Source organism: Oryctolagus cuniculus, chromosome 11 (assembly GCF_964237555.1).
Source record: "Oryctolagus cuniculus chromosome 11, mOryCun1.1, whole genome shotgun sequence".
In the NCBI taxonomy this organism is placed as follows: domain Eukaryota; kingdom Metazoa; phylum Chordata; class Mammalia; order Lagomorpha; family Leporidae; genus Oryctolagus; species Oryctolagus cuniculus.
The window spans coordinates 21469738-21484854 of record NC_091442.1 but is presented as its reverse complement, the minus strand read 5'-3'; the positions used below and the strand labels follow the sequence as shown (position 1 = coordinate 21484854).

The 15117-nt window shown below is 45.3% G+C and overlaps 1 protein-coding gene and 1 pseudogene across 6 annotated transcripts in view; one reads left to right on the top strand and one right to left on the bottom strand.

Moving 5' to 3' along the window:
* Positions 1-1894: 1894 nt before the first annotated feature.
* The window catches only part of RBL1 (RB transcriptional corepressor like 1), a 73231-nt gene continuing 60008 nt past the window's right edge, over positions 1895-15117 (bottom strand). For 4 of the 6 annotated variants that reach the window (XM_051846114.2, XM_002710777.5, XM_051846115.2 and 1 more), the window contains 3 exons: positions 12589-12737; positions 5690-5854; positions 3751-4247 (listed from right to left, as the gene is read on the bottom strand). In XM_051846114.2, coding sequence (XP_051702074.2) covers positions 4077-4247; positions 5690-5854; positions 12589-12737 — 485 coding nt within the window. In that variant the 3' untranslated portion in view covers positions 3751-4076. Of the gene's footprint in view, positions 3282-3750; positions 4248-5689; positions 5855-12588; positions 12738-15117 lie in introns of those variants that run through there. The other 2 variants (XR_011379923.1, XR_011379924.1) reach the window with 2 other exon arrangements.
* LOC103348185 (small nuclear ribonucleoprotein Sm D2 pseudogene) lies at positions 6544-7152 on the top strand (annotated as a pseudogene).

The window sequence follows — 15117 nt, the reverse complement described above, 5'->3', positions numbered from 1 at the left end:
TGCTCCACTTCTGATCGAGCTCTCTGCTATAGCCTGGGAAAGCAGAAGATGGCGCGGCTCCTTGGGCCCTGCACCCATGTAGGAGAATTGGAAGAAGCTCCTGGCTCCTGGCTTCAGATCAGCTCAGCACTGGCTGCTGCGGTCATTTGGGGAGTGAACCAACAGAATGGAAAACCTCTCTAACTCTTTAAAAAAAAAAAAAAAAAAAAAAAGGCATTGTCCCAGGAAACACTCACCTAATTTGTCTGATTTGTTTAACCCTCTTCTACTCTATCCCCTCCATGGATTCCAGAGACTGAAGCCTTCTTATAACTCTTCCAGCGCAGTCCCAGGACAGCATGTTCGAGAAGCGCCATCTCAGGCCCAGCCTCAGTTCACGTGTTTAGGCTCTGGACTTTCAGTAAGCTGATTCCCACGCTTGTTTGGTTAGCGCTGCCTCCTCTCTTACTTGAGGTGACTCTCACTTGGAACAGAAGTTCCTGGTCCTTCCCCTGAAGGTTGTGATTCCACTGGTCGAGAGCGGAGTCTGGGGGCCAGCACTGTGGTGCAGCGGGTTAACGCCCTGGCCTGAAGCGCTGGCATCCCATATGGGCGCTGGTTCGAGACCCAGATATTCCACTTCCAATCCAGCTCTGTGCTATGGCCTGGGATAGCAGTGGAGGATGGCCCAAGTCCTTGGGCCCCTGCACCTGGGTGGGAGATCTGGAAGAAGCTCCTGGCTCTTGGCTTTGGATCGGCACAGCTCTGGCCATTGTGGCCAACTGGGGAGTGAACCAGAGGATGGTAGACCTCTCTCTCTCTCTGCCTCTCCTCTCTGTGTGTGTGCATATATATATATATATATATATATATATATTTGGACAGGCAGAATTAGACAGTGAGAAAGATAGAGAGAAAGGTCTTCCTTCCGTTGCTTCACCCCCCCCCCCCCCAAATGGCCGATATGGTCAGCGTGCTGCGCTGATCCGAAGCCAGAAGCCAGGTGCTTCCTCCTGATTTCTCATGTGGGTGCAGGGCCCAAGGACATGGGCCATCCTCCACTGCCTTCCTGGGCCACAGCAGAGGGCTGGACTGGAAGACGAGCAACTGGGACAGAACCCGGTGCCCCAACAGAGGCTAGAATCCCGGGTGCCGGCGCCATAGGCAGAGGATTAGCCTAGTGAGCTGCGGTGCCAGCCTCTGTATAACTCTTTTAAATAAATAAATCTTAAAAAAAAAAAAAAAAAAAAAAAAAAAAAAAGGAGTGAAAGGAGTGGAATCTGAGGCCAGGCAGGAGCCAGGAGATTCTTCTGGGTCTCTCATGCTCTTATGTGGGTGCGGGGGGTCTAAGTACTTAGGACATCTTCCACCGCTTTTCCGAGGCCATTAGCAGGGAGTTGGTTCAGAAGTGGAACAGCCAGGACTCTAATGCATATGGGATGCTGGCACAGCAGGCAGCAGCTTTAACCACTCCACCACAACACTGGCCCCTCTAAAAGCACTTCTAAGAGAGAAATAAGATTTAATTCTGTAACTTGGCCCACAAGTTAATTCCAAGGTCTTGAAATAACCTTTTTTCCTTATATGTACCTAAGGTGTTTCTTTAAAATTGAAGTAAAACTCACATAACAAAAAATTAACCATTTAAAATGTATAATTCAGTGGCTTTACTAAATTCACAATGTTATGCGACTACCACCTCTACCAAGTTCCAGAATATTTTCACTACCCCAAAATAAAACCTGAAGCCATTATGCAATTACTCTCCATTCTACCCCTAGACTCTGGAAATCAGTAGAAACGTTATGTTTTAAGTAATGAATTTAAAAGGTATAAAGTATACAAATAAAAACGACATTGACTTTGGATGACCACAGAATTGCTTCTTGTCCTACAGAAAAGAGCACAGTGTGGGTTTTTAAAATAATCTCAGAAATTCCAACTTTTATTAAACATTTTATATACACAGATATCAGGTCTTGATAAAAATGTCCAGATTTTTATATATTCAATGTACAAGTGATCATGTATATTTTTAACAGTAAAGATGAAATGGCACAAGTTTTAGCCACATAAAAATATGTACAAGGACTCAAGACAGGCTTTGTTTTTTGGCTTACAATAGTATGTGTAGATACTACACAGAAAATGTAATTTCAGAAAAGTAAAATATCATTAAATTCCTTTTTCTTAAAACTTTAAAATTCATGACAATACCAATGGACAACTAAATCTCAGATTAATTCAAATCAGCAACAGACACAGGTTAAACATTTCGTGTTTTAAAAAACAATAATTTGCAATTAAAAACATATGCATTTGATAACATCTCTCAAAATAAGAATGCCTTATGCATGTCCTTCCAGATTCTGGAAATACACTAGAAAAAGTGAGTGCAGAAGAACTGATTCTTTGGAAAGCTGTACCCCTTGTACTAGAAAACATGATGCGCCACTAATACTGAGAACAAAGAGGGGAAGTGATCAGCAGCCGCTAGACTGCAAGGGCACGACGGGATTTTAATGAGATTTCCAACAGCGTTTCAAATACTCTCAGGGAATCAATCAGATATGGAGAATGACTGACCTTCGGATCTCACAAATGGTAAGTGTATCATATGTTACAGGGTTTCCTAACAGGAAAATTGGGTCCTAAAAACTTTATCTCAACCTCATTCTATTGGTTTGAGAAACAGTCTCCTATTTTTAAAATTACATGACTTAATATTTTCAGGTACAGTTAGGTTAATGCCATGAAAAAAGGCTCGTAGTTTTAAAAAGGAGCAAGCACCCCTTTTATTGGCTTTTGACACCTAGCAAAGAGGGCTCAGGGTGGAGAGGCAGGAGTGAGGGGTGAGGCAGGGGTTCAGGTGCAAGTCTGCTCCTGCTGAGGGCAGGAAGGGCGCAGGCAGGGTTCTGGACAACCAGGAGCAGGAGTGGCACCTGGACTGGAGCTGCCACAGAGGGCCGGACACAGGCCAGTGCCTCATCCTCTGGCCAGACACTACAGGAACCAATTCTTACCTTCAAGATTAACTTGAAAATACAAATCTCAAAGCATACTTACCAAAAATAGGTTATTTAGCCTTATATTACAAAGCATAGAAGACATTTGATTGTTTTGAAAAGAGAGCTGAAAAACTCTGGAGTTTTTCTTAATACTAAAAACTAATCCAGGCCAGCACCGCGGCTCACTTGGATAAACCTCCCACCTGTGGCACCGGCACCCCAGGTTCTAGTCCCAGTTGGGGCGCTAGATTCTGTCCTGGTTGCTCCTCTTCCAGGCCAGCTCTCTGCTGTGGCCTGGGAGTGCAGTGGAGGATGGCCCAAGTGCTTGGGCCCTGCACCTGCATGGGAGACCAGGAGGAGGCACCTGGCTCCTGGCTTCGGATCGGCGCAGCACACCGGCCATGGCAGCCATTTGGGGGGTGAATCAACGGAAAAAAGAGGACCTTTCTCTCTGTCTCTCTCTCACTGTCTAACTCTGCCTGTCCAAAAAAAAAAAAAAAAAAAAAAAAAATCCAGGAAACATTTAAAAATTCTACGACTACTATTTTAAAAAGGCACTTAAAACATTCCTTTCCTTTTTTAAGATTTATTGATTTATTATTTGAGAGGCAGAGGCAGAAAGAGAGAGGGGTCTTCCATCCTCTGTTCACTCCTGAATTGGCTGCAATGGCAGGAGCTGCACCAATCCAAAGCTAGGAACCAGGAGCTTCCTCAGGGTCTCCCATGCAGGTGCAGGAGCCCAAGGACTTGGGCCATCTTCCACTGCTTTCCCAGGCCATAGCAGATAGCTGGATTGTAAGTGGAGCAGTTGGGTCTTGAACGTGCCCACACAGGATGCCGGCACTGTAGGCAGTGGCTTTACCCGCTACACCACAGCGCCGGTCCCAAAAACATTAGTTTTCAATTCAACTCAAAATACATCTTTGTCAACTACATTTTAGACAAATGCTTTTTAAAAAAGCGCTTAATTTTGGTTCAGTGTTTCCTGTAGCCCAGTGATATTTACCATCCACAAGGCCAAAAAGTGTGGAGGACGGAGCCCCAGATTTCTGCAGAAGCTGAAAGTGCTTTTATCAGAAACAGATGAAGTCAGTGATTCGCTCTCTCACTGACGACATCCTGTAGTCGTTTAAGCAAAACATCGTCATTTTCCTGACAGAGGCGTTTGGCAGGTGATTCTGCCTCACTGTCAATGGCTATTGCTCGCTTCTTGGTCCTCTGTTCACCTTGCCTTATCATGTTGTTGATATCTTTCAAACTCTGCAAAAACAGAGGACAGCTGTGAGTAAAATGGGAGGGAAAGGGAAACTGCTGCAAACAAGCTAAGTGGCTTTCTTCCTCTTCTCTGTTCTCTAAATCTACACACTGGGGGAGAGATTATGTTTTTAATCTAGATGAACCTAATAAAGGCGGGTAGAACTGATTCTTTCTGGTAAATTTTAAAAACTGAATTTCCTTATGATTGTAGTTCTGAAAATAATAGTCCCCAGATTCCAGGCGGCAGCAGCAGCTACAAAGTTGTCAGAAATGCAAATCTCAAGCCTCTCCTATAACTGTTGAATCACGCATTCTGGGGGTGGGATTGAGCAATCTATCTTTAAAGACTTATTTACTTATTTATTTTAAAGACAGAGCAGTAGAAAGAGAGAGAGAGGGAGAGAGGGATAGAGGGGGAGAGAGGGAGAGAGGGAGAGAGATGGAGGGGGGAGGGAGGGAGGGAGAGAGGGAGGGTGAGAGAGAGAGAGAGAGGGAGGGAGGGAGAGAGAGAGGGAGGGTGAGAGAGAGAGAGAGAGGGAGAGAGGGAGGGAGATCCGTCGTCCACCCACCAGTTCACTCCCCGAGTGATTCTGATTTATAATTTCAAAATCACTGTCTCAGGAGTCAACTGTTCCAATCTTCAATATTATGCAACATTCTCTTCTAAACATACTTACTGGAAATGAATTTCTATCAAGAAAAACATTCTGAGACACACCACATCCCAGTCAACTCTGTTTTCTAAGCACAGCGAGAAAGCAATGGGTGTTTGTGAACAGGAGACTGAGGAGCTATGCTACTACTGAATGTAGACTGAAATTATAATCTGCCTCACTATAATTTCTTCCAGTTGATAAGAATTCTAGCTTTTGTCGAAATACTAAACTTATTTGCTTGAAAGTCCTTTAAATACCTGGAGATAGCAAACGTGTCCCTGACCCAGCTTCTTCATCGTACCGGGGAGAGGGAGATTAGCACAGAGATGTCCACGTGGAATACAGAAGGCCTCTGTTTCCAGACTTCCTGGCTGCCATCAGTCAAGCAGACCATAACTTTCTTTAAGCCTGCACGTGTACCATCCTGCATGTCTAACCACTTGCAGGTCTTTTTCACTGGTCCCTCAAGCTTGAACACTGGAGAGAATCACTGGACTATCACACTGTACATGCTATACAGTAGCTCGTCAACAGCAGTGGATTCAACTACCTCAACTGAGATACTGTCTTTTTTTTTTTTTTTTTTAACATATTGGTCTTGATCATTGGTAATACATCATTGTTAAAAATCCATACTTTATTAGTAATAATTTGCCAAAACAAAAACCAAGATTCATTACTGATGGATAACTTATGTATTTATTTGTATCTGTATATTTTTATTTATTATTTGTATTATTGTATATGTATTTATATGTATATAAATGACGAAATCTGTGTGCACCTTACCTTAGAAGGGCTGCCGTTGAATCTGTAGAGCAGGGCGCTCCTTGGCGTGAGGCCAGACCCATTCTTGTGTGGGGAAACATAAATAGAGTGCTGCTGGGAAACACGGCGTGGTGAGCCTGGCTGTTGCTTAATATGAGGAAAAGGAGAGAGTGGTGGCACATCCATCTGGAATAAACCAAAAGCCAGACTTTCTGTTTTTATTTTTTTAAGTGGGAGGGAGGGAGAGAAACAGACAAACAGACGCCATGCTCATCTGCTGGCTCAATCTCCAAATGCCTTCAATGGCCAAGGCTAGGCTAGGCTGAAGCTGGGAACTCAACTCAGGTCTTCCAGGTTGCAAAGACCCAAGTACTTGAGCCATCGCCTGCTATCTCCCAGGGTGCACAGTAACAGGAAGCTGGAATCAGGAGCAGAGCTAGGACTCAAACCCAGGCACTCTGATATAGGATGCAAGCATCCTCAGTAGGATTTTAATCACTACGCCAAATGCCTGTTCCCAAATTTTTTTTTTTTTGACAGGCAGAGTGGACAGTGAGAGAGAGAGACAGAGAGAAATGTCTTCCTTTGCCGTTGGTTCACCCTCCAATGGCCGCCGCGGCCGGCACGCTGCGCCCGGCGCACCGCGCTGATCCGATGGCAGGAGCCAGGAGCCAGGTGCTTTTCCTGGTCTCCCATGGGGTGCAGGGCCCAAGCACCTGGGCCATCCTCCACTGCACTCCCTGGCCACGGCAGAGAGCTGGCCTGGAAGAGGGGCAACCGGGACAGAATCCGGCGCCCCGACCGGGACTAGAACCCGGTGTGCCGGCGCCGCTAGGCGGAGGATTAGCCTAGTGAGCCGCAGCGCCGGCCCCAAAGTAAAATTTTTAAGATACATTTTTCTTTTTTTCCAATCTCACCATATTTTTATTCTTATGGAATTTCTTAGGAGGCAGTTATGAGAGGCAGAAGCAACGCGGAGGTTGGAGTGACCTAAACGCGCGGCAGGCACCATGAGCCTCCTCAACAAGCCCAAGAGCAAGAAGACCCCCAAGGAGCTGCAGAAGCAGGAGGAGAAGGAGTTCAACACTGGCCCACTCTCCATGCTCACGCAGTCAGTCAAGAACAATACCCAGAAGCTCATCAACTGCCGCAACAATAAGAAACTGCTGGGCTGCCTGAAGGCCTTCGACAGGCCCTGCAGTGTGGTGCTGGAGAACGTGAAGGAGATGGCAAGGGCAAGAAGTCCAAGCCGGTCAACAAGGACCGCTACATCTCCACGATGTTCCTGTGTGGGGCTCTGTCATCATGGTGCTGCACAACCCGCTCATCGCTCATCGCTGGCAAGCAGGGGCTCCCTGCCCCAGACCTGCCCTGTGTCCCGGCATCAATAAAGCCTGTGTGTGTTTAAAAAAATAAAAAAAGAGCTGGCGCCGTGGCTCAATAGGCTAATCCTCCACCTTGCAGCGCCGGCATACCAGGTTCTAGTCCCGGTCGGGGCACTGGATTCTGTCCTGGTTGCCCCTCTTCCCAGCCAGCTCTCTGCTGTGGCCAGGGAAGGCAGTGGAGGATGGCCCAAGTACTTGGGCCCTGCACCCCATGGGAGACCAGGAGAAGCACCTGGCTCCTGTGTTTGAATCAGCGTGGTGCGCCAGCTGCAGTGCACCGGCCGCGGCAGCCATTGGAGGGTGAACCAACAGCAAAGGAAGACCTTTCTCTCTGTCTCTCTCTCACTGTCCACTCTGCCTGTCAAAAAAAAAAAAAAAAAAAAAAAAAAAAAAAAAAAAAGGCAGTTATATTGTAAGAGCTTCTTTATGGCTGAGAAAAGCAAAGAAATGGTCTATTACAGAATTTATTTTCCTGGATCTTCCATGAAATTCTGTAACTAGCAAAGAAATCTGGACAAGTCATCAGAATGGTAAGTGAGGAGCATGGAAACGTTGTGTGCATGCTTAGAAAGTAGGGACAGGGGCCAGGGTCGTGGCATAGTAAGTTAATCCTCTGCCTGCGGCGCCGGCATCCTATATGGGCGCCGGTTCTAGTCCCACTTCCAATCCAGCTCTCTGCTATGGCCTGGGAGAGCAGTAAAAGACGGCCCAAGTCCTTGGGCCCCTGCACCCACGTGGGAGAGAGACCTGGAAGAAACACCTGGCTTCTGGCTTTGGATCGGTGCAGTTCCGGCCAATGCAGCCATCTGGAGAGTGAACCAAAGGGAGAAAGACCTCTCTCTCTGTCTCTCCCTCTCATTGTCTGTAACTCTACCTCTCAAATAAAATAAATAAAAATATTAAAAGAAAGAAGGGACAAAGAGTAATCAATGTTCTAAAATTTGCAGTAAGAATATCTGTACCACACATACATGCAACCAAAACAGTGCAGAGAGAATAGAGAGAGGCAGGGAATGCTATAGGCCAGCAAGATGATTCCACTAGGAGAGCCATCTGCTAATGACACGGCAAAATCTTCACATAGAAATTCAAAAGATTCAGAAACAGGTATGCATGGAGTTCATTTCTTTTTAACAAACTCTATACCATGGAAATATAATAAATGGGGATGGCTCTTTCACTAGTATTTTATTCATTACATTTATTTGAAGCTAATAAAACTTGTTTAAATTGGCTGATGGGACACACAACATAATAGGAAATATTTGAAAAACACGTATCTGACAGAAGATTAGTATCCCAAATGTATCAGCAACTTAAAAAAAAAAAAAAAAAAACCTCAGCAACAAAAAGACAACCAATCCAGTTAAGAAATGGGCAAAGGATTTCAATAGACAGTTTTCAAAATAAGAAATAAAAAAATGGCCACCATCACTATCAGGGAAATGCAAATCAAAAGTACAATGAAGTATCACCTCACCCCTGTCAGAATGGCTAAAATCTAAAACACAGAGAGTACCAAATGCTGGCAAAGATGTGGACAAAGGGGAAGTTACACACTGCTGGTGGGAACGTAAATTAGTGCAGACACTGTGTAAAGCAGTGTGAAGATTTCTTCAAAAACTAGAAATAGATTTGCATACAATCCAGTAATCCCACTACTGAGTATAAACCCAAAAGATATCTATCAAAGAGATACCTACACCACCATGCTTACAGCAGCAGTGTATACATTAGCCAAAACTGGGGGGCTGGCACTGTGGCATAATAGGCTAAGCCTCTGCCTGCAGCGCTAGCATCCCATATGGGCATAAGTTCGTGTCCTGGTTGCTCCTCTCTTGATCCAGCTCTCTGCTTATGGCCTGAGAAAGCGGCAGAAGATGACCCAAAGCCTTGGGCCCCTGCACCACATGGGAGACGTGGAAAAAGTTCCTGGCTCCTGGCTTCAGATTGGCCCAGCTCTGGCTGTTGCGGCCATCCGGGGAGTGAACCAGTGGATGGAAGATTTTTCTTTCTGTTTCTCTGTCACTCTGACTCTCAAATAAATAAATAATTAAAAAAATTTTTTGGAACCAACCAAGGTGTCCATATACAGATGAATATCCATATAAAATATGGTATATACACACAATGAAATATTATTCAGCTATAAAAAGAGTGAAATTCTACCATTTGAAGCAAAATGGACACAACTGGAGGATATCAGGTTGAGTGAAATAAGTCAGATCCAGAAAGATAAATACCACATGCTCTGCCTTATATGTGGGAGCTAAAATTTAAAAAACAAACAAAAAAGAAAGGAAAAAAGAAAGGAACGTCTATGTATCAGCTTTGCTGCAAATATAGTTTTGTAAAACTTTGTCTTATACTTTTGTCAAACTAATGGTTAAGAATGTTATACTACTTTAGTTTTAATGATCTGTGATAATTTTAAAGTTTACTAAATATGAGTGAAATGGTCATTTTTCCATTCAATTACTATATATAACCATTGTCTATATTCCCACTAAGTTACAGTATTTTCGCTTTTTACTTGTTAAATTTCTCATTTGGTGAAGTATTAAGCCTTTTGGATTGGCACAATGCCGGCCATAGCAGCCATTTAGGGATAAATTAAAACTTTAAATTAAATTAAATTAAATTAAACACTTTAATTTTAAAGTGTTATCTCAAAAAAAAAAAAAAAAAAGGGGTGGGGGAGAAGAGGATGAGAGGGAAGAATGAGAGAGGGAGTAAGGGAATATTATTATGTTCTTAGAATTTTATCTGGAGCCAGCGCTGTGGCACAGTGGATTAACACCCTGGCCTGAAGTGCTGGCATCCCATATGGGTGTGGGTTCGAGACCCGGCAGCTCCACTTCTGAATCAGCTCTCTGCTATGGCCTGGGAAAGCAGTGGAAGATGGCCCAAGTCGTTGGGCCTCTGTACCAGCATGGGAGACCTGGAAGAGTCTCCAGGATCCTGGCTCCTGGCTTCAGATCGGCGCGGCTCTGGCTGTTGCGGCTAATTGGGGAGTGAACCATCAGATGGAAGACCTCTCTCTCTCTCTCTCTCTCTCTCTGTAACTCTTTCAAATAAATAAATAAATCTTAAAAAAGAAAAAAGAATTGTATCTATGGGGCTGGCACTGTGGTATGGTGGGTAGAGCCACTGCCTGCAGTGCTGGCATCCCATGTGGGTGCCGGTTCGAGTCCTGGCTGCTCCACTTAGGGTCCAGCTCACTGCTATGGCCTGGGAAAGCAGTGGAAGATGGCCCAAGTATTTGGGCCCCTGATCCTACATGGGAGATGGGGAAGAGGCTCCTGGTTTCTGGCTTCGGATCAGCACAGCTCCGGCCATTGTGGCCAACTGGGGAGTGAACCAGTGGATGGAAGACCTGTGTGTGTGTGTGTGTGTGTGTGTGTGTAACTTTCTCTCTGACTTTTAAATAAATAAATAAATCTTTAAAAAAATTGTATCTACAGGGGCCAGGGCTGTAGCACAGTAAGCTAAATCTATGGACTGTGGTGCTGGCTTCCCATTATAGGCACCGGTTCAAGTCCCAGATGTTACACTTTCTAATGGGATAGAATGAACATGGTCTCTGAGGATAAGCACAGATCATATTCCTCAACAGAGACACTCACTGACAAATAATAGAGCCCACATCCTGCAGCTAAAGCCAGCTCTCCTGGAAATCACCCTCAAGCTTACACCAGATAACACTCTCTCAGGCTGGCTGCTACTGCCCAAACTAGAGTCTGCATAATGTTTTAGGGTTACTTCTACTGACAATCCAGGCCTACTTATTTCCTTTTCTCTTTATCTTGACTAAAACGTTTATCTCAAAATTTAACAAGAAGCCACAATAGAAAAAAAAATACCCAATTTGACTGTTTTAATATTTCCATGTTCCTAAGTATTACTTGCCCATATGCAAACATACTTTTTTTTTTTTTTAACAGGTAGAGTTAGACAGTGAGAGAGAGAGAAAGGTCTTCCTTCCATTGGTTCACTCCCTAAATGGCCGCTATGGCCGGCATTGTGCCAATCCAAAGCCAGGAGCCAGGTGCTTCCTCCTGGTCTCCCACACGGGCGCAGGGGCCCAAGCACTTGGGCCATCCACCACTGCCTTCCTGGGCCACAGCAGAGAGCCAGACTGGAAGAGGAGCAACTGGGACCAGAATCCGGTGCCCATATGGGATGCCAGCGCCGCAGGCGGAGGATTAACCAAGTGAGCCACGGTGCTGGCCCCTGCATACATACCTTCCAACAACACAATCACGGTACAGATAAGCCTTCTTATGGTTGCCTCTGTTTTCTGTTGTGTCAGAGCCTTCCTGACCACTTTGATTAATCTGATTAAGTTACAAGTCACTCTTATTATCTGTCTAGTATATTTTCTGCTACATACAGCATCTGTGAGGCTTTAAATTCGGAAATACTTATTAATGGGAAAAGGCAAAAGCACAGGAGCCAGAGAGTGAGACAGGAAGCCACAAGCAGGAAGACAGTGAGATACCTGCCTGACAATGACCCAGCCAGATGCTCAGCCACCGCCCTGATCAGTAACTTGCAGCAGTTGCACAGCTGGCAGAGCTGGAAGTCCTTCCCCAGCTTTCACTAGAAAACCGCTCAGCCTGTGCAGGGGAGGGGGTGTCTTTGGTCTCTGGGACTGAGGACCCCTCTCAGGTTTATTCTCTAATAAACCTGTCCCAGCTGTCAAGTTGCCTCTTTCCTTTTCTGATTTTTTTTTTTTTTTTTTGGACAGGCAGAGTAGACAGTGAGAGAGAGAGAGACAGAGAGAAAGGTCTTCCTTTTTTGTTGGTCCCCCCCCCCCCCAAAGACCACTATGGCCGGCGCACTGCGCTGATCCGAAGCCGGGAGCCAGGTGCCTCTCCTGGTCTCCCATGTGGGTGCAGGGCCCAAGCACCTGGGCCATCCTCCACTGCCTTCCCAGGCCACAGCAGAGAGCTGACTGGAAGAGGGGCAACCGGGACAGAAACAGGCGCCCCAACCCGGACTAGAACCCAGTGTGCCGGCGCCACAAGATGGAGGTTTAGCCTAGTGAGCTGCACCGCCAGCAATCCTTTTCTGATTCTTTCACTGCTGCATATTGTTCCGAACATGCGTAAAGCAAAACACACTCCTGGTAATCCAACTATGACTGTAGATACTGCTGAAGTATTAAAACTTAAAACATGGGGGCTGGCGCTGTGGTGTAGGAGGTACAGCCACTGCCTGCAGTGCCGGCATCCCATATGTGCGCCGGTTTCAGTCTCAGGTACTCCACTTCTGATCCAGCTCTCTGGTATGGACTAGGAAAGCAGTAGAAGATGGCCCAAATCCTTGGGCCCCTGCACCATGGGAAACCTGGAGGAAGCTCCTGGTCCTGGCTCCGGATTGGTACAGCTCTGGCTGTTGCGAGCATCTGGGGAGTGAACCAGCTGATGGAAGACCTGTCTCTCTCTCTCTCTCTGCCTTTCTGTAACTCTTTCAAGTAAATAAATAAATCTTAGAAAACAAAACAAAACAAAACAAAACCTTAAAACATACCATATGGTCTTTATTTGACAAGTCGTATTTCAGTGCAAATGACTTCACTCTTCCTACATACACGGTATTGTAAAATTTGATAAGATCACCTCTTTCCTCTTTCACAGGTCCACTGGAACAGTCAGGTGTTTTTGTGGCATCTTCCAAGTCTTTTAAAAAGAATTCAGCATTGTGACAGCTTTACTTACATAAATTTGTAATTCAAAGTATAATACTCTATAAAAATACATAAATCTTAATGTAAGAAACTGTTATTTTCAGAGAAGGTTCAGACATTGACTTGTATTATTTATAAATCAAATTGAGGTGCAGAGAAATGCAAACATGTGAACTGAGGGTGGTGCTCTTATCTCCAGACAGCACATCACCAAGATTGTTTTTTACAAACATGCCTTCTGATAACAACAGGGTCTGCAGATATTCTTACTGGATCCTTGAAAAAGTGAAAAGATTCTCAAAGGTACAGCATATTATCCTCACAGGTTAAGAAAGCAGCAAATGAAGTGCTTATGTTTATTTTTCTGCAAACACATGGGAGGGGACAGGTATTCTAGGAGCCATATTTTATATTTAAAATTATTTTTGTTTCCTTTTGAAGTTGTATTTATTTATTTGAAAGGCAGAGTGATAGAAGAGAAGAGACAGAGAAAGAGATCTTTCATTTGCTGTTTTATACTCTAAATGCCTGCAACAGGTGAGACTGGGCAGGCAAAGCCAGAAATCAAGGACTCCATCCGGTTCATCCATGTGGGTGACTTGGGCCATTATCTGCTGCCTCCCAAATACATCAGCAGGAAGCTGGATTGGAAGCAGAAGCAGCACTCGATCCCATGCACTTCAGTACTGGATGCTTAACCTGCTATGATACAGCACCTGCTCCTATTTTTGCTTATTTGAAAGGCAGAGAGGGGTAGAGTTATCTCCCAATCTGTCATCTGCTGGTTCACACTCCAAATGCCCTCAAGAAGTAGGGCTAAGACACACTGAAGCCAGGAGCCAGAAACTCAACCAGGGTCTCCCATGTAGGTGGCAGGGACCAAACTCCTTGAGTCATCGTCTGCTGCCTCCCAGGATGTACATCAGCAGCAAGCTGGATCAGGAGTGGATCTGGGACTGAACCTAGCACTCCAATATGGAATACTGGTGTACTGGTGTGCCAAGCAGTGTCTTAACCACTGTCAAACACCTGCCTAAGCCTTGATTTCCTTTCCACAATAAGAAACTGGCGGTGAGTTTTTAGTCAGCATCCTCAGTTGCAAAATGACAGCTTGCCTAGAGGTGCTATCCTATTTATTGTTGCACACTGAGAGAGCTTGTGACACCAACTTTATCATACTACTTTTTGGAAGAAAAGTATTACAAACCATTGACATACAAGAACCAGCTGTTTATAGGAGCTAAGAAATCCATGGCCAATTACAAAGAATTTGGCACATGAAAAAAATGTACTTGTTCTCAAGATATTGTCCTGCCACATTGAGAACACATGTAGAAGCATGTCTTCACTTTAGGAAAACCAAAAAACTCAAACATGGTCCAGATCCATTCCAATTTTAAGACAGACAGACAGACAGACACACACAGAGTCAGCGCTGGGAAAGCAGCAGAAGACCCAAGTGTTTGGGCCTCTGCACCCACATGGGAGACCTGAAAGAAGCTCCTGGTTCCTGGTTTCTGTCTGGCCCAGCCCTGACTATTGTGGCCATTTGGGGAGTGAATCAATGGATGAAGATCTCTTTCTGTCTCTCCTTCTCTCTCTCTAACTGTGCCTTTTAAATGAATAAAATATTCAAAAACAGGCAACATGGACAGGATGAATGAATTGTCTCTACAAGAAGTCTGTTATAAAAGCCAGCTTGAGCCGGCGCCGTGGCTCAATAGGCTAATCCTCCACCTAGCGGCGCCGGCACACCGGGTTCTAGTCCCGGTCGGGGTGCCGGATTCTGTGCCGGCTGCCCCTCTTCCAGGCCAGCTCTCTGCTGTGGCCAGGGAGTGCAGTGAAGGATGGCCCAAGTACTTGGACCCTGCACCCCATGGGAGACCAGGAAAAGCACCTGGCTCCTGCCATCGAATCAGCGCAGCGCGCCGGCCGCGACGGCCATTGGAGGGTGAACCAATGGCAAAAGGAAGACCTTTCTCTCTGTCTCTCTCACTGTCCACTCTGTCTGTAAAAAAAAAAAGCCAGCTTGGCGCCGTCTCTTGTGTGTGATCTGTGCCACCTTGGGACTCTATCTACAAAGTCCCCACCAAAACGAAGGCCCTCACCAGATGTAGTCCCTTGAGCTTAGATTATCAAGCCTCTAGATCTGTAAGAAATAAATGTCTTTTCTTTATAATCTACTCAGGCTCATATATTGAGTTACAGCAACTTGGTAAGAGCTGTTGTAGTTATTCTCATTAAATGCATTGATGAAAATTATTTAATGTCCTCCTTGGATTAGAAATTCCTGGGGCAGGGCAGGTATTGTGGAGTAACAGCTTAGGCTGCTGCCTTTGATGTGGCATCCCATATGGGCACCGGTTCAAGTC